Source organism: Rissa tridactyla, chromosome Z (genome assembly GCF_028500815.1).
Source record: "Rissa tridactyla isolate bRisTri1 chromosome Z, bRisTri1.patW.cur.20221130, whole genome shotgun sequence".
In the NCBI taxonomy this organism is placed as follows: Eukaryota; Metazoa; Chordata; class Aves; order Charadriiformes; family Laridae; genus Rissa; species Rissa tridactyla.
Genome location: NC_071497.1, coordinates 1,588,101 through 1,610,779, shown reverse-complemented (window position 1 = coordinate 1,610,779; position 22,679 = coordinate 1,588,101). Strand labels below are relative to the sequence as shown.

Sequence of the window (22,679 nt, the reverse complement as noted above, 5' to 3'; positions counted from 1 at the left end):
GGGGTTTCCTGGAGACAAGAGCAAACACAAAGCTCCTGGTAGCCGCAGTGCCCATCCACCGGGACCCGCTGCCCCTCTGCCTGGCTGCTGCTGCTGCGACATGCTCAGGAGGCAAGTTTTGTGCGCCTTCCAGGTCTTACTTTAATTTAAAGCATCTTGCCTGCCCCCCGTGGGCGGGATTTTGGGGCGGTTGGCAGCAGGGTGTGTGTGGTTGTGCCGTTTCTCTGTTGGCCCAGCAGACCCCCGCAGCGGCCGCGGTGGGAGCAGGGACCTGGTGCCGCTGGGGCTTGGCCCTTGTTCCCTTGGCAATCGCTCCCGGGGAGCCGGCTGCCTGGGATTAAGGTTAGCTGAAGTTTCAAAAGGCAAAGGGAGAGAAAACTGCCAGTTTCAGGGTAAAGCAGACAGTGTGTGGCTTCCCTGAGGCTGTCAGGTGCTGCTGTCGAAGGGGACAATTCAGCGCTGCTGTGGCGCTAAGGCGCTGTTTGTACCGGAAACCCCAGCCTGCAGCCCTGTTATTCTCGACAATTTTTTAAACTTTGTTTAATTAAGAAGCTTGTACATGACACTGCTGTTGTCTAAGCAGGTATTACATGTGTAGCACCAGCTCAGACCTTCGAATTCAAGAAACCCCCCTACCATTGCTTTTCTTACAGAATCATAACGGCGTGTGTTATCAAGCTTAATTTGTGCATTTATGATTAATGATGCAGTGCCAGACAGACAGAAGTATGTTATGGTTATTTACCTGGATTTCTCATTAGCAATGTTAAGAAAATGTTTATTATCCTCTCTAATTCTTATTAAACATCTGCAGAAATTGTTGCAGAATTGGAGTTCCTGGAGACATTTATGGGCTGAAAGCGTTGTGTTTGACAGCACTGATGCAAATGCATGGGTTGACACAGACACCGTCCTGCTCTCAGAAGTGTCTAAGCCATGCAGTTGCTCTGAAAGCCCACCTAAACCTGTGGAACAGGTCCCTTGCAGCCCTCTGCGGTGCGGGGCGAAGGGTGAGCTTTGTGCTCCAGGCAGCAGCGGGCAGAGGAACCACGGTGCTGGTACCTGGCCCCATGGCATCAATATTGCTTTGCCTAGCCTTTTCCTAGCCATTCTGAGAGGATTTTCAGAGGTCTGATGACTCCTCCGAGCACATCTGTATCTTCTGAGCATGCCCACAGCCCGAACAAAGGAGACTCTGCCTCCAGAGCACCTCAGAGCATGCTCCTCAAAAAAAAGTGGAAAGCCCTGGAAGGTAGTGGGGTGGAGGCCTGAAGATATCTCTTTTTGCAAGTGCTTTTCATTCAGTTACAAAACTGTGACGGGCAGGGGATGGGCTGATGTTTTGCAAACACGATTAAGTGACACAGCAAATAAGGCCTGCAATCGGATTTCTCAGAACAGATGAGTTTAAACACTTGCAGGCAGCATCCTCCTGGAGCTCAGGCAGAGCCGTGCAGCCTCAGATGGGCAAAACCGGGTAGATAAAGTGCTTGCAAGTGTTAATTATTTTTATACCTTTGCCTTTGTAAATAGGGATGGAAACTGACCAAGGAGAAAGGGTAAAATACGTGCAGTTACACAATTTTGTTCTAGTTTTGTCCATGTTCTGCACAACATTGCAGATAGATTGATTTCTTTCAAAAGACTTGCTATTTTAAAAGGTTCTGCATGCATTTGATATCTCTGCTCTTAGACCATTATAGACCAATTTTCTGTGGTGATAAAAACGTAAGGGGAATTAAATCATTAATGTTAAAAATTTACGCGTGGTGGACAGGCAATAAAACATCAGGTTTTGGCTCCATTTCTGGAGATTTAATCCCGTGTCAAAGCACAGGTCGAGACCAGTAGATGAAGGCTGTGTCCTGTGTTTAGCCACTGCTGGAGGAGTAAGTCGTATTTGTCCAGCCAGACGATCACGGCAGCCCTCGGGGTTTTAACACCTCAGAAAGGCAGAGAAAGCAAGCTGAGGGATGAACGATGAGCACTACCAAGGAGGAATAACTTGAGTCCCCCCCTCCTGAAGCCGGCTACAGTGTCATGGGGCTGAAGCCGTGCATCCTCCTGCTGAGGGCATCCATCCCCAGCCTCACGGACTCTTCTAGGTTGCCCATTTGCAGCCTCGTGATGGTGGCCATGGGAAGGGCTTTGGCCACCCACCAAGGAGGTGCCCGCTGCCCCCCAGAGCACGCATTTCAGCTTAGCAGCAGAGGTTGCCGGCAGCTCTCCCAGCCTGAGCCATCTTCCCAGAAAGCACTCGCTGATGCTGCTTTTTCCTGCCTTTGGGTGGTACAACTCAACGATAACTCAGTGTACTCGCTACACTCAGCAACTCTCACCCATGGGTATTATCTGGTATGGGAAGAGACAGCTCATGTTTCATCCTGATTCAAATAAAAATTCAGGAGACAGATCCGAACACAGCAGCAGGCTGAGGAAGCCGTTTGCTGAAATCCTTAGATAGTTATCATTGCTTAGAAACCTCCTGTTCAACAGCAGTTATCAAAGAATTGCTAATAAGAGCACCAAGATTATTTAATTCATGACAGAAGCAATTAGGCAACGCCGACAAATCATTATTGTGGATATGCTGCAAAACATTTGTTATTGGTTTTATCAAGGAACATGCCTGGGGCCAGACTCATCAAATACTTTCTGCTCACCTCCATGCCGGCTCGCCCGCCCTCGGCCCCCAGCCTTCTCTCCAGACTGCGCTCTGCTGCTTCCCCAGAAACAGCGTGGAGAAGCAGCTGAACGACCCCAAAATCCCCACCCTCCTTCCTCCAGGATGGCCAGGAGCCTCCAGGAGCGTTGTGGTACGTGGGTGGGATGGAGGAGGCCAGACCTTCGCTCTGCTGCTGGTCCGGCCCATCCATCGACATTACAGCCCAATGAGATAAAAAGCCATCGGTACAGATGGCTGCGCTGCCGAAACTGCGGCCCCGTTGTGCTGCACTTACAGTACTGCCTTACACCTTACTGTGCCGTACTTTTTATTTTATGTGGAGTTGCATGCATCTTTGTTGTGCGTTGGTTATTTAAGAGGGTCTCTATACAACAGCTATGCAATTTTCAGCCTATTTTATAGTCTCATTTCTCTTCGTGCAGAAACCTTCATAATGACTTAATTGATTAGCAGTAGAAATGAGTTAAGTGCTCTGTAATATGTAAAATAAAAGTCAGTTAATAGTTCATGGGGTTTATATAGTAGAAAAATAAAATATATTAAATATATATTGATATTAAATCTATTAAATTAAAAATAAACTACTTGATGAATTTTTCCTTGGCTTGTTCATAGCTACAAGGGACAATCATTTCAGAAGAGTGACCCTAAGTTCAGTAGTTCAGTATTCTCAGACATACATCACTATTTACATCCGTATTTATCTGGATACCAAGGGATGAGTCACATCAGAGATCACTTTATTCAGCAGGTTACTTACTAGAGAACAATCTAAATGCATTCAACTCACCACCTCGCAGCACGCGTTCATTCCTAAGCTGCAGTCCTTCCAGGGTAACCCCAGGTATCACACCCTGGCTATGAAACACGCGGCTCCGTCCAGAAGAACGCTTCTGTCAGCAAGCTGATTTCTGTGGCATCCTTTCTACCCTGTAATTAAGAGCCAAGTGATTCATGCTGAGGTATTATGAACCTCTGCAGTCCAGTAATGTACTTCTGCAGGGCCTCTGAGGCTCTCCTGGAGCTCCACATGGTGGTTCACGCCGCAGCAGCTCTCCTGCACCGTTGTGGCTCCCTCATCCCATAACATTGGCTTCAGTCCCCGTGGTTAACCAGTGCCTGCGCTGCCGTTTCTGAACCTCCCCTCCTGGCCTGCCACGGGCTCTGCTCCACTCTCTGCCGCTACTGGCTGGAGATATTTTTCTGAAATAAGATCTCCATCATTTCCATGACCTGTGCCTCCGGGCAAGGATTGGCTTCCCATGCTGTTTGGAGAGCTGTGGGACATGCAAGGCTCCTTGGCTTCTCCTCATGTTGCTCACCAACCACCCACCACTGGACCAGGAGTGTTTCATTGACGGTCAATGAGTATCATGAACTTCTTGAATTTTGAGCTCTCGGGTAGGCTTGTATCTTTGCATATTGGTATTTGAGTTGCTAGAGCCATACATGGCTGTTGAAGCAGCAATTTGCCTTCTACCCTCCTTCTCATGGGTCATTGTGTCCACGTTTACACGTCCACAGCAGAGATGTTGCACTTGCCTTTCTGCGAGAAGCATCACAACGACTGAGGAAGGTGAAATCATGGCACTGACTCCACACTGGAGGTACCACAAGCCTGAGTCTGACCTGTGCCCTACTGAGGGGCAGTGAGTGCCCTTGCTGAGCTCCTGGGTGCCCTTGCTGGGCGCTGCTGGAGCTCCTGGCCTATGGTGATGCCGAGGGCTGCTTCCGACGCACAGTCTCTCGGCCACCTCGGCATGTGAAGTTGCAGACTCGCAAGTCCACGCTTTGCTGGGCACTGTGTGGCTTCTGCTTGAGGAATAATGCTGTCTCAAGCCTATCTCAAACATTTCACTAGCTGGGAGAATAAGCTAGTAAGAGCTCTTCTTAAAATGTTGACACTTCTGTTTGTTCATTTTACTGACCAAAGTATGACATTTTAAGCCACCTGTCTCAGAGTCATCGAGTCTCACAGCTTGCTGGGCTCCCTCGCTCCGGAACGTGTCTGGAGCTGCTGCAAGCATGGAAGATGCTGTGGATAATTTCTGCGAGTAGGGAAAAACAGATACGGGGCCAACCTTGAGCTTTTTTTGTAAAGACATATTTTCCCAAGCTGAAGTATGGGAAATGTTTTTATTGACTGAGCTAGGGGGTAAATAGCGATCACTGTTTTGCAACAGCAGCTGCACGTAAGTTATACTGTTATGCAGTAAATTTCCACAAGGTTTGGAAGGCTTTTTCAAGATCTGTGTTAAAATAGCTCCAGCGAAACCTTTCTTTGCGGCTGGGTTTACTGTGTGTTTCAGACAGTTCTTAAAACTGACCCAGGAATTTTTTTAGCGGAGCTTTTGCACAGCAGGGACGGTCCCTAGTTCTCAGGGGAGACAGAAAAAATCTGCAGCTGGGTCGCGATGGAGAAGAAGGGGTGTCTGGGATGCTGCGGGAAGGGCAGAGTGACCTAATTCAGAAGTGCAAACCGCTCTAACCTCAGCAGGTGAAAATTTCCAGGACACTGGCAAACTGCACGCCAGTGGTTATAAAAATTCTTTCTTGGGTATGGATTTCCAAAAGCCAAACAAAAAATAAATTATTTGTGGAATATATGAATTAAGTCAGTCACGCAACAGCTCGGGTTGGACAGGAGCTGTTTTTCAGCTCTGGGGAGCACCTCTGCTTTCTCAGTCCTGTCCTTCATCAGTGAGAATTGTAAGTGCAGGACTTGTTTTTGGCACTAGTACCATGCAGGGGTGGTGGCCAGCCAGGGAGGGACACGCTGGTAAGAAAGTCCCTGGTCGGGGATGGCAGAAGCATTCCGGAACAATGCGCAAGAAGTACATTATGTGTTCAGGTCTTCATGTATTTTTTCCTACAGCCCTGTCAGCAGCTTGACAAGAAAAAGCCCAGATTCTCCTTAAGACACATCCTTGCATGCTTTCTGCTGAATAAGCAGAGAAATGAGGATGGATTTGCATCTACCGAGAACGTTCAAGGTTCATGTGAGTTGAAGGGCCATGTTGATTACTCATGACCGTGAAGTGCCATCATGGTAGATTATTCTTTTTTTTTTTTTTTTCCATAGAATTGAGGGAACAACTTTAAATAAGAGCAAATTGATTAACTGCCCTTGATGTCATATTTGTAAGTGTTCCTCCTCTGAATTTACTTGACGTTTTCTTGCAGTCTCTTTAACCTGCAGACCCTGACTTAAACTTGGTTTTCCAAAGTTGAAATTGCAGTTGTGCCACCAGAAAAGTCTGTTAGGAAATACTCATAGGCTCACTGGTAGAACAATGAAGTTTTTTGCCAGGAGCAAAATTCCACCCTTTATTTTTTAATTAAAGCACTCCCACTAGTAACAAAAATAAACAAGCAAAATCGAGAACATACAGCATCCAGAAGTATTTGCCCCATTTGAATCTTTTTATCTCCCTATGGGCAATAGTTTACTGCAAGTGTCTCTGCATTGCTGATAGTCTGCATTTTGGGGAAAGTGAAGTTTCTCTGACTTTAACAATTTTTTAATTCCTTGGGCATTTCAAACACATCTGATGGGGGTGCAGTGCTCAGAGTTTTGAATTTCCTGCCAGTTTCAAGAGAATCGATGGCCATGTAGAGCTGCAGATAAGCGTCCCTGCTAATCTTCAGTGTGAAGTGGAGGTCATTTCTTTAATATTATTTAATTTTATTTAATTTCATTGACCAGCAGCACACAGAAGCGTAAGCACGGCTTGCAGCTACCCGAGGCGTGCTGCCCTGGGCTGGTGGAGTGGATTTGCAGGCTGCGCCATGGGGAGGGAGGGAAGGTCCCAGACCCACCCTGAGGACCAAGGGCATCCCAGCAGGAGGGATGGGAAAGGTCATGGGAAACAGGGTAAGGAAGAGGGGTTGTTTTGGGGAGGGGCTGTAAAACCGCAGACTTCGGGAATCGCAGTCTGTTCACAGAACAATTTTTTTGAAGAAAGCTCTGTTTAATACAAGAAGTTAAAGTGTGGTCTCCAATGGCTTGTGGCAAGCCCTGGTTTTCCGTCCCCTGAAGAGATTTCCAGAAAAACAATGTGAATAGGCCAGTCAGCTGCACTGGGACCCGCAGATGCCTCTGTAGCTCTCCAGTGACACTTGTCAAGGGTAGGAGCAAGGCTGGGGCTGTCATACAGATGCACTCTAATTTTTCTCTTACTTGATAAAATGCGAGCGGTATGACCCAGATTGCCTTCACCAACCCCTCGCTCTCCTCTTCCCACCTCCATCCATCTCCCGTCATCTCTGCTAGCCTCAGTTGTCAGTCCAGACTGTAGATCTGATCCAGCTGATCCTGCTTCCCTGCTTAGTTTTCCTCTTTCAGCTGCTTGACTTGCTTTCTCTTGAACATCCCATGAGCACCTGCGCTCAGGGTTTGGGATATCTTCTGCTACAGCCGGTTCCTCGTCACTCACTGAACCTCACTCTCATGGGAGCAGATACTGCAGCTTATCCAGCTCTTATTCCATCAGCTTCCTTCATTTTCTAGCAGTATCTGTGCTGGTAATACCTGGATACTTAAGGCCATTAGCGTGAATGCTTTAGCACTTCAGCTGGAGAATGGAGCATCTCATTTGCCTTGGCCCTGAGCCACGGGAGATGGCTCTGCCTGCAGAAAGCACCCTGACGTGGGATGAGCAACTAATGTAAAGTACTCTTAGGATATGAAGTCCTTGGAATTGAAAAACCTTCTCGGCTTCTCCACTCAGAGGAGATTATGACTGATAATAATAATTATGACTGATGATAATAATTGATGTGTTTAGAGCACACAATCTTTTGAAGGAGGTCATTAATAAATGAAAGTGGCTCAGACCTCCTAAATCCCTGTTAGTTCTATTAAAGACAAACAAAATCAAAACTAAAATTTTCATTTTAAATTACAAGGCCCATGAGGTTTGTAGCAGAAGTTAATTTCTGTAAATGACGTATCTAAATCTTTGGTACCTGTCCCGGTGGCGACAGAGGATGGAGGGTGTTTTGTTGCCCTGATTGTGCATACGAGCCTTCAAACTGGCACACGGTGACGGAGGGTAGAGGGTGACCACGGTCCCAGCCTCGTAACGAGGAGGTAGACGTTTATGGGAGGTGACGCGAGGCAGCCATCTCCCCTGCTCCCAGACGTTTGCATTGAGAGATGTGCTCCCAGCCCACGACAGCTTGCCCGGGGCCTGGCCGGCCAGTGGGGGCTTCCAGCCCAGGGACATGAAAAGGCTCAGAAACGCCCCAGGTCCGGGTGCTGGCTGTGGTGGGCGTCCTGCAGGCTCCAGATAGTAATTGTGACAGCAAAACTTCTTGTTAGCCTGATGAGTCACTGCTGGTTTCCATTTTTTTTCTGTATTTTTTTTCCTTTGCTGCCTCCTCAGCTCTTCCCCCTGTGCTGATCTGGATGTAAAAATGGGACCAAATGACTGGGAGTGGGGTCAGAGGAAAAGGATCAGAGGAAAGAGCAGGAGAGAGGGACGGGAGAGCAACACCTATCCCTTCTGGTGATGGGGACCATCCCAGCTACCCATGAAGGCTCTGAGGGGAATTCCCTGGGACTCCTCGGGAGGAAAGTGGCTGCAAGGCAGGTGAAAAGGCAAATGAAGCCTCAGAGATCATATGTTCAAGTCCTTTGCAACTCCTTAGCAGGGCTCAGGCTGAAATCAAGCCATTGCTCCTGCGCTGCCGGACACCAGCGGAGCCGTGGGCCACATGGCTGGTTGGGTGCACAGAAAGTGCAGAGTGCCAAGGGTTGTTTCTGACTTACTGAAGAGTGCTCTGAGTTATGGTGTCCCACTCCTCATGTACTGCGGTCTACAGTCATGGTCACGGACAAGTCAGGTCAGAGTTTGTAACTTGTCAAGCTGCTGTAGCCACACCTCAAGCCTAAGCCTTGAGACTGACTACGGAGGGTGGGCTGTGCATCAGCGGACTTCACTGAACTTACATTCTCATACAACCACTTTCCTCTAAAGCATTATATTATTTTTTTTTTAAAAAGATGGTTTGTAACAAACAAGATGCTTTTGAAAACTGAAGGGGAAAAAACAGATCGTAGACACGCTTCATTTCCAACCCATGACGTCTGCTGTCACAAGTAGAAGAGAGTGACGGTCATCTTGATGTTTTAGAGTTTTTACCAAGAAAAGATTGAAATTAAGTGTTCAGATCTTGGTGGTACTTCATGGCTGCCAAAGGTTATGTTTATTTTAAAACCTTAATTGCGCAGATAAACGTAAAGTAGCTCCCGGTACACGCAGACGTCAGACAGCTGCAGAACATCATTGCAGCCCATATGGCTTGTAAAATTTGTTGCAGAATATCCTTAGGCGCACTTCAGTCATTAAACTGTCATCTTTGCATTTTGTGTATTGATCGAGTAGGGTAGCTGAACTCTCTTCTCTTCTCCTTTCTTTTTTAAAAATTATTTTTACATCAGAACTTTTATTTATAGCAGTCTAAAAGCAAGAGATCAAGAGAAAACGCGTATGACTGCTTTCCCAAATGACTAACTGGGTATTTTTCTTCATCATTAAGCTGCAGGGTTTAGCTAAACTGTGTCATGAAAGGGTACTTCATATAGCATTGAGAGCATAAAAAATATGCCATTCAAGTTAAACTAAGACATAAAACAAACTTCATTTTCTAGATAACATGCGAGCCCAGCTTTCTGCAGTAATTAAATCTCTCTCTGGCTTTTTACAAAAAAGTAAATGGTGACTGTATTTTCCCTCAAACTCCAGATTGTGCTGATCTAAATTGAGCTTCATTCTGTACCTGCCAGTTTCAGATCCTTGCAACATCCTTCCTCTCTTCTATATTTACACCCAGTTTCACTGGGCGTGTTTGAGCCCCTGGCTCATTCCCCCGGGTTTCAGCAGGCGGATGCGGAGAAAAAAAAAACTGAAAGAAAATCATTAGGATTTCAGACTTTTTCCCAGTGGGTAGGTGTAAATAATACAAAGGAAAAGCAAACCCAAGCATTGCTGTACTTGGCAGGAGCTCACCTTCTGCCTCTCTCAGCCAGTGTGTGTTCCTGGGGATGCTCTGCAGGAGCATCACTGTACCCACCAAGACGTCTCCAAAGGGCATCACTGGTTTTGCCTTGATTTAAAAATGAGATAGGAAGAGGTTCAAATGAGGATTGTGATGATGGTATGTTACAGAAGTACCTTGAAACCTCTGAAAAATAAGCCCAGGTCCTTAAACTATATGGGTTTTGCCTAACAGCTGCCAAACTGTCATTTACATCTCCAAGGGCATTAACGGGGCCAATGCCCAAATGCTAGCCCTGCGTTAAGAGGTTGTTATTGCTAGTTGGATTGCAGGGACGCATAAGTAATGTGTGGAAGCATCAAAGTCCCTGGTACCACAGAGAATTTGGACCACCAGGGCTGAGACTGATCCCACTGTGGGCAGGAGACCACCAACACCCGCATCCCTTGGCTTGCTTGCCGTGGCTGGTGTGACACCGGGGTTTTGGTGTTCACAGGAGAGACCCTTCCCCTCCTCCTCACCCTGGAGACAGGGCTCGCCTGCTGGAAGAGCGGCTGTCCAGCCAGGAGAGGACCACGGCTTTACTCCTCCATCAGGCTTTCCGAATCAAAGATGACATCGCCTCCTACCTCCAGGGAAGCAACGGTTATCAGCACGGGGAGACTGCTGCCCGGCGGCTGCTGGAAAGCCACATCCACACCATTACGAGCATCGTTAAGAAGCTCAGTCAGGACATTGAGGTAATACATGCCGAGGAGCATTCCCCTGCTTTACTGGTGCAGCTCTAGCCTGTAGTCCATTCAGCATTAATATTGGCTTCAGGAGCAGAAAAGTACTCAACATGACCATTTTAGTTAAAGTCCAATTTTTCTTGTATAGTGGCACTTGCAGTTACTTGTGAAAACAGAAGGGAGGGGACTAGGTAAAGTAAAGTTAAAAAAAAAAGGAAAGCAAAATGAAACAAAAAGCAGATCAATGAGTTTTGGTGGTGTTTTAATGCAAAGGTTCAGATTCTCTTTGCTTTCGGTTTTGTTGGAGTGTGGGAGATTGAGTCCAAGGAAAATCAGGAGCAACCTGTATTTTAATCTAACATACAGCATCAAGACGCAAGTTTGGGTTTACTTCTTACTTTTCCTGATGCCGAAGTTCTACTGCTTTGTATAACTTCTGCATGCAAACATAATCCAATATTGCTGAAAGTCTTCGCAAAGCTCAGTGCAAACTGGGAAAGTTTAGGTTCACGTTTTATTTAAACTGACTGATGGTTCTGTGCTGGAAATGCATGGGATGGCCTTTTACTGGCTGAAGACCTCTGATTACTTGCTGTTACTCGCCTAATTTATATGTGAAACTTACCAGCACCTTTTTTGGACAAAGATCTAAAATATGAAAATATCCTGAAATAGACTTCTCCAGAGATTTGTTTTGTCCTTTGAAGTGTTAAATGTCTTACAAATGCCACTAAATTCACTAAATGCTGCTAAATTCACAATACATTTTGTTTACTGTGTACTTGGAGAAATATTTGATCTGCTGTACATTTATCTTAAGAAGTATGCAATTGTGTTTCACCTGAAATTAATCTGAATTATAACTAGGGTCTGTCTTCATTTCATACTGATTTTATTTTCAAGATCTTGATCCTATAGTGATAAGCAATGCTATAAAACCACTTACTTATTTTAGATCATCCAATTCCTCTAACCCTATCCAGGTAAAGTACGTACAGGACTGTTTTGCTAGAAAAATGCCGGAGATGCTATCAGCATCTGAATCTCATCTTTTCCCTTGGTTGTAAATTACTCTTCTTTAGGTCCTGATCTCAGGTGGTATTTGCTTTGTGTGTTTGGGTTGCGAGGGTTTGACAAGGGTAGAGCACCGACAGCACAGAAAACAGCAGAGTGAGTCATGTCAATCAAAGACACTACAGAATTAGTGGAGGTTTGGAGAATTGCTTCTGGCACGCAGCAAATTAGAGTGGTTGAGCAACGTCAATTTCTCAAGAATTGAAAATAAAAGTAAATAAAGGGATCTGCTAGGAAATGTGACTCACCCATACTCCAAATCTTCCCCAAAGCAGGAAGAAGGACACGGAGCTGTTGGAGTGGGGCCACAGGAGGCCCCGGAGATGCTGGGAGGGCTGGAGCCCCTCTGCTGGGAGGACAGGCTGAGAGAGCTGGGGGTGTTCAGCCTGGAGAAGAGAAGGCTCCAGGGAGACCTTCCAGCCCCTGCCAGTCCCTCAAGGGGCTCCAGGAAAGCTGGGGAGGGACTCTGGAGCAGGGAGGGGAGCCATGGGATGAGGGGGAATGGTTTTACACTGAAAGGGGGAGATTGAGATGAGATCTGGGGCAGAAATTGTTTGCTGTGAGGGTGGTGAGCCCCTGGCCCAGGTTGCCCAGAGAAGCTGTGGCTGCCCCATCCCTGGAGGGGTTCAAGGCCAGGTTGGCCGGGGCTTGGAGCAACCTGGGCTGGTGGGAGGTGTCCCTGCCCAGGGCAGGGGGTGCCACTGGGTGGGCTTTAGAGTCCCTTCCAACCCAAAACATTCTGTGATTCTATGAAAAAAGCCTGCTTTGGGGAAGACACTGGCATGCCATGGCCACCAGGAAAGGAGCTGAGCCCAAGTAAACACACACCTCTGCCAGAGTCAGAAAAATGCCCCAGCTGCATGTGGCTCACTCTTGCCCAGGGCTGGTAGTCTCCGGGGTGGGAGCACTGCCAGGAGCCCAGGGAACTAGCTGGAGAAGGAGAATATTGATTTCCCTTGATAAACGTGAGGCTGCTGCTCTCCATCCTCATGAATGTGCCGCTTTTGCCAGCGAGGGAGGGGTGATCCCATTCGGCGCTTTTGTGGCCCTGTGCCATCAGACTTGTGTTGCCAAAAACACTACCAAAAATACACTTGAATTGTGCAGTATATCCAGCCTTTGAGAACGTTATTTTCTGACGCAGAACAAAAATAGGAATACCCGATACACTCGGTATTTCAGTTACCAACCCTCTGTGTCCAGGGGCGGGGGCAGGATTGTCCAGGAATTGCTGCATAAATGACGGATTTGCATTGAATTTTACTCCAGAGTTATTACTGCCTTCTCTGCTCACCCGTCCCCCACTTCTGATGGATGCTGAAGGGTCTCCTTTTGCCGGGGAGGTGGGAGAGTGCTGCTGCGCAGGGTCCAGGTGCGAGGGGTATTTCCACACTGGGAAACGTTTGCCCCAGCTCCAGCCAGGACGGGAAAACCTCTCTGCATCAACTTCACCAAACTTTCAGCGTTTGCAGCAGCACAACCCTGCTGGAACCTGGATGGGTGGTGGGATGAGCCTGTGTGACCTGCAGGACAGGAAAACCTCTAAAACCTCTCTGCAACAACTTTGCCAAACTTTAAGGATAGGCAGTTGAAATTTTCCTTGCTATTTGTCCTTCCCCTTTTTTTTTTTTTTTTTAATTCACTCAGTGGGAATCATTTCAAATAAAAAGTCAATAAAAGCCACTCCATTTTTGCACAAATAGGATATTTGCATAAAAAGGGGTAAAAGCTGTGCTTTGATCAGTTGAAGTGCTGTGTGGGGCTGAGTTACACCAAAATACCAGCTCCAGGCCTCTCCTTTCAACCTGAGAAGTAAAATCGGGAGATTTTAGAAACCGTTCTCCCCCTCCGCTCCGTATCTGTAAAAGGTCACTGCAGACGCACAAGGGCTTCCTAAAATTAATGCTTTTGACACATTCAGATACCATCAGGATGAGCCACTTCAGAAGAGCCTGCAGGGTGGTTACTCCTTCCATCTTTAGATCAGGCTTTGAATACCGTGCAATAAATCAGAAATCAGGCCACATACCGAACAACTAGGGTAAAACAAGGCATAAGAGCTGCCTACACTGACCCGTAGCCACGTTCAGGGCAGGGGGGGTGTACCTGGGATGTGCTTTAACAGCAGGTCCATGCCCTCGCTGGAGCCAAAGCCATGTTAAGGACATATTTGTACATGTGCCAAGTGCGGCGCATTGCCTTGGACATCAGAATTGGAACAGGGTGGTGAGTAGGAGGACTGGGGCAGCGATCGTCCCCCGGTACTTGGCACTGGTGAGACCCCACCTTGGACACTGTGCCCAGTTTTGGGCCCCTCACCACAAAAAAGACATTGAGGTGCTGGAGCGTGTCCAGAGAAGAGCAATGGAGCTGGTGAGGGGTCTGGAGCACAAGTCCTGTGAGGAGCGGCTGAGGGAGCTGGGGGTGTTCAGCCTGGAGAGAAGGAGGCTGAGGGGAGACCTTCTCGCTCTCTACAGCTCCCCGAAGGGAGGGGGTAGCCAGGGGGGGTCGGGCTCTTCTCCCAAGGAACAGGCGATGGGACAAGAGGAAACGGCCTCAAGTTGTGCCAGGGGAGGTTTAGATGGATATTAGGAAAAATTTTTACACGGAAAGGTTTGTCAAATGTTGGAAGAGGCTGCCCAGGGAAATGGTGGAGTTGCCATCCCTGGAGGGATTTAAAAGCCGGGCAGTCGTGGTGCTCAGAGATATGGTGTAGTGATGGTTTTTGTCAGTGTTGGGTTGATGGTTGGACTGGATGATCTGAAAGGTCCCTTCCAACCTGGGCAATTCTATGATTCTACAGTCTGTGGTGTGGGCAGGCTGGGCTGGGAGCAGAGACCCTGTGCCCATCTCTGCTCTGCCTGGTCCGCCCTGTGAAGCCCGGCTGCAGCGCCCGCAGCTGCCGCAGAGCACTCCTCCCTCCTAGAAATACCTGGTGTCCCCTGCTGAAAGGAGCCTGGCTTAGAAAAAATATGTGTGTTATTTATTATGGGCTGCACTGTACTGCGGATGTTTGAGGGGGACAATAAAATTCATTTCCCAATTTTTGCATTTCCTATTTTCTGTGTGCTAGTCTTTTCAACGTAAAGCACGTATTTTAAGGAAAAAATTAACATATTATTTACGCAGAGATACATTTTTGAAAGAAAAACACACAGTTACTTTCTCCAAGAAAGTAAAACAAGCTTTTAGACCTGCTGACATAAACGCTGCCTTGAACTCTATTTTGAAATGAAAAAAAAGCCAAACAAAATAGAAAACCAGAAGTGCATTAATGGTCTTGAATTTACAGGCTTTGGAGAGGCAAATAAGAACAAGGGACGGTGCCGCAGTAGAAACTAATTTTGCTGTTCGCAGTCTGGACCATAAATACATCCAGGGTCTTGGAGACCTGCGTGGAAGAGTGGCGAGGTAAGGAATGCATAATGGCCCTCATTTGCATCTCCGCTGGTCGATTTGTGCAGAGCAGATTCAGAGTGGGCATGAATGTACTTTTCACTCATTTTACATCTCCACTTTCATGCCAGATCTGTGCTTCGCACTCTCCGTGTTAGAAAGATTATCAAACCAGGGAAGAATAACTATATTCTCCTGTCTCATTCTTCAACACACACTTAACATTTTCACGGAATCACGGAATCACGGAATCTTCAGAGTTGGAAGGGACCTCTAGAGGTCATCTAGTCCAACTCCCCTGCTAGAGCAGGATTGCCTAAAGCACATAGAGAGATTCTCACATTTTAGAGAATTTTTTTTTCTTCTCGGGTCTGGCTAGACTTCAGCTGAAGTGGTTATTTCCTCCTACTGAAACTCTCCTGTTGTTTCAATAAAATCTTTACTTCCTCTCTTGAAAAGTAGGTCTTGTTGACTAAACTTGATTTCTTCTTTTGGTAATAAGTTTCCATTAGTGCAAGTAATTGCATGTACGTAACACAGGAGGACTTCTATGGGGTGCTTAGTTACTCAAAATATTATGATTAAAAGAAAGACAAAGTGAAACTGTGCTATGTAATATCAAGAGAGCACATGGGTTAAGAACTGTCTGAACTGATATATCAGGAAAAGTAATAATTAAGGAAGAAATCTCCCTGAACCAATGTGTCTAATACTGGAGTTTTTTTCTCCAGAGACTAATCATTATGTTTTTCATATAAAACACTGCTATTTAAATTTGTGGGTAACACAAAAATTGGTCAAATGAGGACAAGGTGGTAATTAAGAGTAACTAAGAATATTGGCGATGTGGGATGATTGAGGACAACTGTATTTTTTCAGCTGTATGTATGGCACAGAGACTGATACCCGAATATTGTACGGAGCCCAGAGTCCCCTTTCTGGAATTAAAAACTTATGGTGTAAAGAGCCAGGAACATGGTGGTGGGATGAAGAAAATTTCTAGCTGAGAGAAGTATACATCTATGTATAGATCATGGAAAAAAAATAAATCCAGAGATGTCTTCATTTCCATGTATAACTACCAGGAGAGACAGATAAAAAATCACAGGGTGCCAAAGTATTCCAGACTATGCAGAGAGACCCAAGAATCCAAATCGAGAAGCTGAAGGCAACACATTCAAAGTTGGCAGGAAAAAGATGGGTTTTTTTAATCTTGTGGCTCATTAGCATTGGAACAAAGTAGGAGGTGATCCTGCAAGAGCCTCCTGATGTTTCCCAATTTGAGTCGGCAGATTGTCTAGACGATATGATTTTATCGAAGCCATAACATTCAACGGGTGAAGTGTCTCGCTCCTCTTTTCCTAGTGTTTTCCTAGGCATGAGACCTTCCTTCACCAGCTGCACCAGGGCTTGCTCCCATCTTCTGTGCTCGAGCGTTTGCCTGCAGCAGAGGAAAGCAACAGCACTTGGGGAAAACAGGAAAACAGGGTAATTGTGGGGGGAAAAAACAAGCACTCCACTTCCACTTGTGTAAAGAAAAAAAAGCAACCGGACGAAACAAGAGATCAAGCAATTGTGGAGGTCCACAACAACACATTTGATGAGGCCCATCTTCTTCTTCCTTCCTTGCCCATTTTTCGGGTGTGCAGGTTGGTCTTTCCCATGAGTAGAAGGGTGTATCCCAAAACACACATACGCGATCGCAGATCAAAAACTATCATGAGGGGACCCAAGTCATCACCCTATGGTGCTGGAAACTAAGTCCTAAGACCTCTTTTATTTATAAGGAGAGAAAAAGGAAAATGGCAGGTTTTCTAGCTTCATCCAAACACTGGAGAGACAGAGCTGGCGTTCTTCACAGCATTTCAACAGTAACATTATAATGCAGTTTTATGTGAATGATCGCCATTAAGCTAAAGCATGATGTAGTTTTGTGTGATTCATGAATCACCAGCACTTTCTTGTTTTTCTTGCTGCTGAAGTTCCCCTCTGGAAATGCCAAGCCTCAGCTGCGTACCTGCCCAGTGCCGTGGTTGAGGAGTGAGCCAGGAATGACACGTAGAGGAGTGCCATTACAGTGATGATTAATATTTTGATTTTTCACCTTTCTTTGCTCTTGAGTTTCAGGATTTAAAATTGCTACGTATATTAAGTAGAGCCCAGAGTGACTGGAGTCAAATGCACGTGTTCATATAATTTACATTTATTGAATTAATAGAAATCTTCCTAATGCAAACTTGCGATGACAGTTTTCCTCTTGATTTGCAGCATAACCTTAATCCAAGACTATTTGGGATGAAATGAACCTTAAATGGAACCACTGCTGTTTCTCACAGCAGATGATTCATCCTCCTGTATTCTGCAGTGTGTAAAGGATTGATGTGGATTAGCTCTTGTAATTCAAATTGTGTCTATTATTTTACTCTCTCTTTCCTTGAAAAATAGATGGAGACCTCTTGCCAACTGTTGAGGTGGTTGTCCATTAATTCTCGGACTTTCTGACCACACTTCTACATCGTGTAAACATTGATGTGTCAAATAGCAGTGATCTTTAAGAAAAACAGCCTTCAGCATCTCAGCTATAGTGGCATTCCCATTAAATTAACTATATATTTTACTTGTCTTCTAACTCTTAATAAGAATTCTGTTGGCCATGGGAATATGTATTACAGTAATAAGAATTAGGTAATCAACTGTAAAAAAAGCCACATTTCTGATAAATACTAATTCATTCTCTTCAGCCTCACCAACAGAAGAATTACTGAATGCACAAATGAGGAAAAAATGCACTTTACACAGATAGTTACATTTTACTTATTTTTCTCATGAACTTTTTTGTTGCTGAGAAAAAAGTCCAGCATGGCTCTAGGCAGTGACGTGTACCCATGACTCAACCCTTCAGAAAATGCAATATTTCACCAAGTGCAGCGGTCCGATATGTCCTGTTCCTTCCCTGACTTTGGAGGAAAAACCTCTTTGAACATATAGCAGGTAGCTATATTCCCATCTCTAATTAAATGCTTTGCTATAGCCATCAGAAGCGTCCATTTCTTTATATTTTTTAATTTATATGCAAATCACGCAGAGGCACACTTTCTGTGCCGTTCCCCGTCCGTCCGCACTGCGGCTCACACTCCCTCCAGCCTCTGTTCCCTGTGATTGGAAAACCGTGATCTCACTCTAAGCTGCGGAATGTCTCCTACATGAAATATCAAATTAGAGCAAGGCTTAAGCCAGTTGCAGGTATCCCCGTTCTCTTCTGGACTCAATCTGGCAAACAGCAATAATGCATTTAACTACTTCGCACATAATAACAATATCATGTGTAGGGAAAGTGAGATCTGAGCAGGTCCAGAGACTTAAGGTGCATCAGCTGAGAGTCCTTGCAAAGCTCGTCACATCTGCAGGTCTCCAGCCGGGGCTCTGACCCTTCAGGCCACGCAGTAGTGCAGGTGTAGTTGCAGTAATCCCACACTGCAAGCCTAATTCTCTGGCTTTTTGGATCCTACTATCAAATCCCCTATTTTTAAGTATTCTCTGTATAGAATATTCAGGTTTCTTTCTCTTGTAACTGAATCAGTGTCAATCTGCCTGAGGGTAAGGTGGCTCTACAGAGGGATCAGGACAGGCTGGATGGATGGGCCAAGGCCAATGGTGTGAGGTTGACCAAGGCCAAGGGCCGGGTCCTGCACTTGGGTCACACCAACCCCATGGACGCTACAGGCTGGGGCAGAGTGGCTGGAGAGCTGCCTGCGGGAGAAGGATCTGGGGGTGTTGGTTGACAGTGGATGGATATGAGCCAGCAGCGTGCCCAGGTGGCCAAGAAGGCCAACAGCATTCTGGCGTGTATCAGGAACAGTGTGGCCAGCAGGAATGGGGCAGTGACCTTTCCCCTATACTGGGCACTGGTGAGACCCCACCTCAAGGGCTGTGTCCAGTTTTGGGCCCCTCACCACAAAAAAGACATTGAGGTGCTGGAGCGAGTCCAGAGAAGGGCAGTGGAGCTGGTGAGGGGTCTGGAGCACAAGTCCTGTGAGGAGCGGCTGAGGGAGCTGGGGGTGTTCAGCCTGGAGAAGAGGAGGCTGAGGGGAGACCTTCTCGCTCTCTACAGCTCCCTGCAAGGAGGGGGTAGCCAGGGGGGGTCGGTCTCTTCTCCCAAGGAACAGGCGATGGGACAAGAGGAAACGGCCTCAAGTTGCACCAGGGGAGGTTTAGGATGGATATTAGGAAAAATTTCTTCACCGAAAGGGTTATTAAGCACTGGAATAGGCTGCCCAGGGCAGTGGTGAAGTCACCATCTCTGGAGTTGTAGACATGGTGCTGAGGGGTGTGGTTTAATGGTGGTTTTGGCAGTGTTGAGTTAATGGTTGGACTTGATGATCTTAAAGGTCCCTTGCATTCTAGACAATCATAGAATCATAGAATGCTTTAGGTTGGAAGGGACCTTAAAGATCACACAGTTCCATTCCTCCTGCCCTCGGCAAGGACACCTCCCAGTAGACCTGTTTGCTCAAAGCCCCTTCCATTATGTCTTCTTACTGCTACAGATCTGTTAATCCCCTTCTTTCTCATGCTGTGCACTTCTCACAAATCCTTGCAATCATTGCCTTGGGGTGGGATTTTCCCCAGGGAGAGGTCAGCCCCGATCCCCTCACCTCTGCTGAAAGAGCTGCCCCACATGTGGGTCCAGTCATTCATCAACCCCCCATCTCAACTGCGGCCTCCTCTCGTTTGGGCGTTAGCACCCCATTTCCCCCCGCCCCGTGGGTGTGAGGAGCCCCCATCACCCGCCGTACTGACTGTCCCCGGGACCTTCCTGCCCAGGGACCATGGTCCCCCCGTGCCCTTCCCTCGCTGGCCCACGGCTCGTCTTCTGGGTTTGGAGCTGGAGAAGCTGCGATGGCAGCCAGCCCCAGAACAGCCCCCTCCCTCTCCAGATCGTATGCACCTTCGCAGCTATTTTGTACTTGTTTTCCGAATCAATGGTTTCTTTTGATCAAAGTTCTGGCCTTTGTACGAAGCCTCTATTATCTGCAGTAACTTTTATTTCCTTGAGCTACGCGCTCTGTAGGTGTATCGCAATATCTAAGCATCCTCAAGAGATGACAAAAAGCTGGTCTATTTAAACTGTCAAAATTTCTCTTTAGATCCTTTATCTGTCAACAGCACCAGCTTTATTTGGTGGTGGTGCTTTGGATGGTAATTCCTCTGGCATTTTAAAACTTAGCTGTTTTCCTCTCTCAACTTCTATTCCATTATTTATGTTAAATTGCGCACTACTTTGTGGCCTTAAGGTATTTTTTTCCACGCTCCTGTTCTAAGTACCACCTGCACTGGGGCAGACAGTTACTCCTCGGGGGCCAATGTGCAGGAGAGGTGCAGAAGGGGAAGTCCATGTCTCCTTGCTCATGTTAAGTGTATGTATAATGTTATATGTATAACTTCGTATAGACTACAGTATATATTTATAGTATACATATATGTATAGTATACATACATGTACATGTATACTATACATACATAATGTGTGTGTATATATATATGTGTGGACATTAAAGACAAGGGCTGAAACAGTCGCTCATTCCAGCTGGAAAGGATAGCTGGATGAATGCTGTTCAGTTCTGTGCTACTCAATTAATGCTGTCACGCTCACATCATTCATTTGTCCATTTTAAATCATAGAATCACAGAATCTTCACGGTTGGAAAGGACCTTTGAGATCATCGAGTCCAACCATATACACAGAAAAAACCCCTACAGTCTCTGCCACTAGAGCATGCCCTGAAGTGCCACATCTGGTCATTTCTTAAACACCTCTAGGGATGGTGACGCAACCCCCTCCCTGGGCAGGCTGTTCCAGTGCCTGACCACTCTTTCGGTAAAGTAATTCTTCCTAATCTCTAATCTAAACCTCCCCTGCCGCAACTTCAGACCATTTCCTCTGGTCCTGTCATTATTCACCTGGGAGAAGAGGCCAACCCCCACCTCTCTGCACCCTCCTTTCAGGGAGTTGTAGAGGGCAATGAGGTCTCCCCTCAGCCTCCTCTTCTCCAAGCTCAACATGCCCAGCAGTGTGATGGGATGTTTTGCTGAGTGCAACTGGAAGAGTTTAAAGAGCAAACAAGAAACGCTCCTTACAAGACATCAATGTTTTTTCCTCTAGAAGTGATCTTCCTGCATCCAGCCAGCGGACCCTACCACTTCCTGGCATGGTTGTGGCAGCAGCGTGCTGTGTCTTCTGGTGGGCATCAAACAGCTGGGGGTCCTCAGGGTGCAGATTAGCCTCTCAATTTACACTTCAGATTTAATTTAATTTACTGAGATTGGATGGCGGGAAGTCAGAGGGACGGGGTCTGGCAGGGTGAGCTGTAGGCAGGCACCACCAGGAGGTTTATGGTACGAGGAGCCCACGGGGATTGCCCCGCCATGACCTCCCGCAGATCTCTTAATGGGCAGTCATGTCTGAAAGACCAGGGCTGCTGCAATGGGGTGTCTCTGCCTATTTGCTGCTCTCTGGGGTGGCACCAGGGGGCTGGATTTGATCCAGCCACAGCGCGTGGAGACCAGCATCTGCCTTCAGCCACCCTCCAGCATCTCCCTGCAGAGGGTCTCTTGTCTCTGGTTTGACTGCAGATGCGAGGCAAGCATTGCAAAGCTGTCGGGGGACATCAGTATTATCAGGCGTGAGGCCCAGAAGACTGATAAAGAGATTTATGACCTTCGCTCTGCCCTCAAAAATTTTGTTGGTGATTTTGAGAGGAAGGTGAGTAGAGAAGCCTACAGTGAAACACCTGGTGAGTTGTGACTACGCATATATAGTTATTGCTCCTTTTCCTAATTGCTGATCAATACTGAAGGCTGATATGGTATTTATACAATTTATCAGGATTTTTAATTAAAAACTATTTTCCATGATACTGTGGAATCATAGAATAGTTTGAGTTGGGAGGGATCTTTTAAGGCCATCTAGTCCAACCCCCCAGCCGTGAGCAGGGACATCTGCAACCAGATCAGGTTGCTCAGAGCCTCATCCAGCCTGGCCTTGAATGTCCCCAGGGATGGGGCCTCCACCACCTCTCTGGGCAACCTGGGCCACTGTCTCACCACCTTTGGTGTAAAAAATGTCCTTTTTATTTCTAGCCTGAGTCTACCCTCTTTCATTTTAAAGCCATTACCCCTTGTCCTATCCCTACAGTCCCCCCCATCTTTCTTAGAAGCCCCCTCTAGGTACTGCAAGGCCACAAGAAGGTCTCCCCGGAGCCTTCTCTTCTCCAGGCTGAACCCCCCCAGCTCTCTCAGCCTGTCCTCACAGCAGAGGGGCTCCAGCCCTCCCAGCATCTCCGGGGCCTCCTCTGGCCCCGCTCCAACAGCTCCGTGTCCTTCTGCTGTTGGTGTCCCAGAGCTGGAGGCAGCGCTGCAGGGGGGTCTCCCCCGAACGGAGCAGAGGGGCAGAATCCCCCCGTCGCCCTGCTGCCCACGCTGCTGGGGATGAGCCCAGGCTGCGGGGGGTTCCTGGGCTGCCAGCATAGGTTGAGGGGGCATGCGTAGCTTCTCACCCAACAACACCCCCAAGTCCTTCTCCTCAGGGCTGCTCTCCAGCCATTCTCCACCCAGCCTGGATTTGTGCTTGGGGTTGCCCCAAGCCAAGGACCCGGCACTTGGTGTTGTTGAACTTCATGAGTTTCACATGGCCCCACTTTTCCAGCCTATCCAGGTCCCTCTGGATGGCATCCCATCCCTCAGGTGTATCAACCGCAGCACTCAGCTTGGTGCCATCTGCAAACCTGCTG

General features: G+C 47.1%; 1 protein-coding gene across 1 annotated transcript in view; it reads left to right on the top strand.

Moving 5' to 3' along the window:
* Window positions 1–5,509: 5,509 nt before the first annotated feature.
* Window positions 5,510–22,679, top strand: part of FAM81B (family with sequence similarity 81 member B) — a 28,375-nt gene continuing 11,205 nt past the window's right edge. The window contains exons 1-4 of the mRNA XM_054185672.1: window positions 5,510–5,520; window positions 10,185–10,428; window positions 14,786–14,904; window positions 21,523–21,652. Of these exons, the coding sequence (XP_054041647.1) occupies window positions 5,510–5,520; window positions 10,185–10,428; window positions 14,786–14,904; window positions 21,523–21,652 (504 nt within the window). The remainder of the gene's footprint in view (window positions 5,521–10,184; window positions 10,429–14,785; window positions 14,905–21,522; window positions 21,653–22,679) is intronic.